At 23.8% G+C, this 3058-nt stretch overlaps 1 protein-coding gene across 1 annotated transcript in view; it reads right to left on the bottom strand.

Moving 5' to 3' along the window:
- The window catches only part of LOC108684075 (chymotrypsin-2-like), a 5725-nt gene that overhangs the window by 937 nt on the left and 1730 nt on the right, over nt 1-3058 (bottom strand). The window contains exons 2-4 of the mRNA XM_018188124.1: nt 1705-1778; nt 940-1253; nt 204-458 (exon numbers count right to left, since the gene is read on the bottom strand). Of these exons, the coding sequence (XP_018043613.1) occupies nt 204-458; nt 940-1253; nt 1705-1762 (627 nt within the window). The 5' untranslated portion in view covers nt 1763-1778. The remainder of the gene's footprint in view (nt 1-203; nt 459-939; nt 1254-1704; nt 1779-3058) is intronic.

The following is a 3058-nucleotide window of genomic DNA, read 5'->3' as shown; positions in this document are numbered from 1 at the left end:
TAATTCTATTATATATAAATTTTTCTTTATTATATATAAATTATATGAATTATATATAAGATAAATAATTTTAAATAATAATTAATTATAATTTGGAACTTGTAAAGGATTTTACAAGATTGTGAAAGTTTCCAATTGAGTTTTGCGTATGTTTCAAAATGCAACAACAGTAATATATTTTTGTAAAAAATAATATATTTTACCTTGCAAGCGCCGATACCTTTCCTTTCGAATGTACAAATTTGGGAGTTGAGAATAGTAGTGTTTTTGTAATAGGTCTGACATACGTTATTGTCGATAATTGGCACCGAAAGTTTTTGTAAGTCTCGAGACAACCAACTAAATGGATGAACACTACCCCATCCACTGATAATAGCTTGTTGTCCAATAGGTACATCGTCGTGCGTTGCTAAAGCAATTGGCGATTGACAGGATGATATGCAAATTTCTTTAGCAAGCTGAAAATATAGATATATCACAAATACATATAAAATTTGATTAAAGATTTTTAATTTTATTAAAGAAAATTTTTCAAAAAACAACACGCTATATTTTACACTAAATACATTTTATTCAACATAAAAAGTAGTTACTTTTAAATTTTAATGCAGCATGAATACTTTATAGTGATAATCTGGACAAAAAATTATTAATTTATTAGACTATTAATTAGACTATTTCAGCCAATTTATACATCTATTAATTTTAAATTTACTAGACAGTTACATATTCTTCATCAAATTAAATTTGCTCTGCGTGCGCAAATTTAATATTAAAGTTTTTTATCATAAGAAACTATCTGTATCTTTATATTTGTAATTTTTGAAATTAAATTAATAAAAAAAAATATCTTCAATTTTAATTTATTAAAAATTATGAATTTATCGAAGTTTATTTCCTACTTCAATTATCAAAAGACAAAAGGAAAACATGCCTCACCATGATTACAACTAAATCTGCTGTCCAAGACTTCTCAGAGCCATATACATAATCAGGATGACATATGACATCTTTGACAGCGTGTTTTTCGCCCTCTTTTAAGTTAATGCTCCCAGTGTGCACATTGAGTTCTTCAGAGGGTTCATCTATCAAACCACATATACAATGTGCTGCACTCAAGACATGCCTATCGCTGATAAGCGCACCACTGCAGATATGCAAGTTGTAGTATCGTACAGACACTTGATAAGGAAACTCAAATTCGATGGCGGGCTGTCCACCAACCAAACGTCGTATACGAAGTGCCTGGATTCCTTTTCCAAAAATAATATGCATGATATTTGTCACATTTTATTTTAAAAAATTATTTCTAATCAATAAATTACAAGATCCTTTAGATCTCAGATTATACAATAGATGAGAAATTCTTTCATAAAATTCACCTTTTAAGAAAACATTTTTTTTTTTAAGTAAATTTACAGTAACTTATAAATTGTATTTTCTAACATTTCTAACAAGATTTATCTGCTATTTTAAATATACCTACATATAAATAATAAATATATGCCTAATATATCTTATAATCTTAAATAAACAGCATCGATCAATAATTTATTATTATTTATTTGAGTCCTATTTTTTTCTCTTATTTTTTCTTCTTTTCCTTTTTTTTTTTTATTGTTACATTAAATTGAATTCGCATCTATATGATTTTTTTCTTCATAAATGAAACAAAAGAATTCGTCGATGCATGTTTTCACTTACCGTAATTGACATCCAATATTAAAATAATTACCAAACATAAGATGAGATTCATCGTCATTGTTTAGAGCTAAATACTGTAAACAAATAAAATAAATAATTTGCTAAAAAACATCTTTGCGTGAATTTATATAAGTATTTATATAAGTATTTATATATATTTCTTAGAATTCCTATAGTTTTAAATAATTAATTAATTTTATTGAATAAATTATGAACAAAAAAATTTTATTGTATTACTTTTAAATGCAATTTAGAATAATCTATAATTTTTTCACAATTGTGTTATTATTTTGAAATATTCTATTATTTTGATCTATTCTTGTAAACTTATTAGTAAAGGACGAAATGTCCTTAACTAATAATAAGTTCACAACTCTTCGAAATAAGTTTTATCAGATATACTGCGATGTACTTAACAACTCAGATTACAATTTTTAATATCGGAATATCGAAATATGTATTCTGCAATTCCAAGTACAATAGATGATTGAAAATTTCATCTATAGATTATTTCGGACTTTATATTTGTTTTTTTATTATATCGAATTTAATGTATTGCTCAATTTTTATTTATTACTATTTATTTGTTATTAAAAATAATCTAAATTATGATCAAAACGTGTGTAATTGTCAATTATTATTAATAATATGCACGTTTTTTCCAGTATCGGCTTTCATTGACTTGCATTAGTGACTTATAATTATGTCATTATATTATTATAAAACATTAAATAAAAATATTTGTTTTGTTTTAAATCTTCTTTTTTTAATGAATGATTACAAATTTTTAGATTATTCTCATTATACTTATCATCATTATAAATTTTCATCATTATCATTTCCTATCATCATTTTCAAATCTTGCGTGATTCATCATACGTAACTGTAACATGCTTATTCATGCTGGTAATCTAATACATCAAAGATCTGTTATTACGTTCTGTGTGAATCATTGTAAGAAGAAAAATTTGTGAACATATGCATATTAGTCATTTATTTTGCCCAAATTAAAAATATTTATTTTATAGAATAAAAAATGCGATAAGATAATATTAAAACTCTAAAATTAAAATCGTCTACGTAATTTCATATATGTGACGTCATATATAAATAGATGTGTCCAAAAATACAATAGGTTATTTTGGATAGTTTAGATATTTTAGAGCAAAATTTCAGCAATTAGTGGATAATTATTAAATGTATAATAAAATGTATTATTAAATTTATTTAATAACTTAATCTTTAACAGAAAACTAATACCACATAGTAAATATTAGAAAAATACAGAAATATTTTCGTAAAATTAGATTTTTAATATAATATTTAAAATTTTTTAGACTTAACAATTTTTATT

Source organism: Atta colombica, unplaced genomic scaffold (genome assembly GCF_001594045.1).
Source record: "Atta colombica isolate Treedump-2 unplaced genomic scaffold, Acol1.0 scaffold126, whole genome shotgun sequence".
Lineage (NCBI taxonomy): Eukaryota > Metazoa > Arthropoda > Insecta > Hymenoptera > Formicidae > Atta > Atta colombica.
This window is presented reverse-complemented; position numbering and strand designations above follow the sequence as displayed.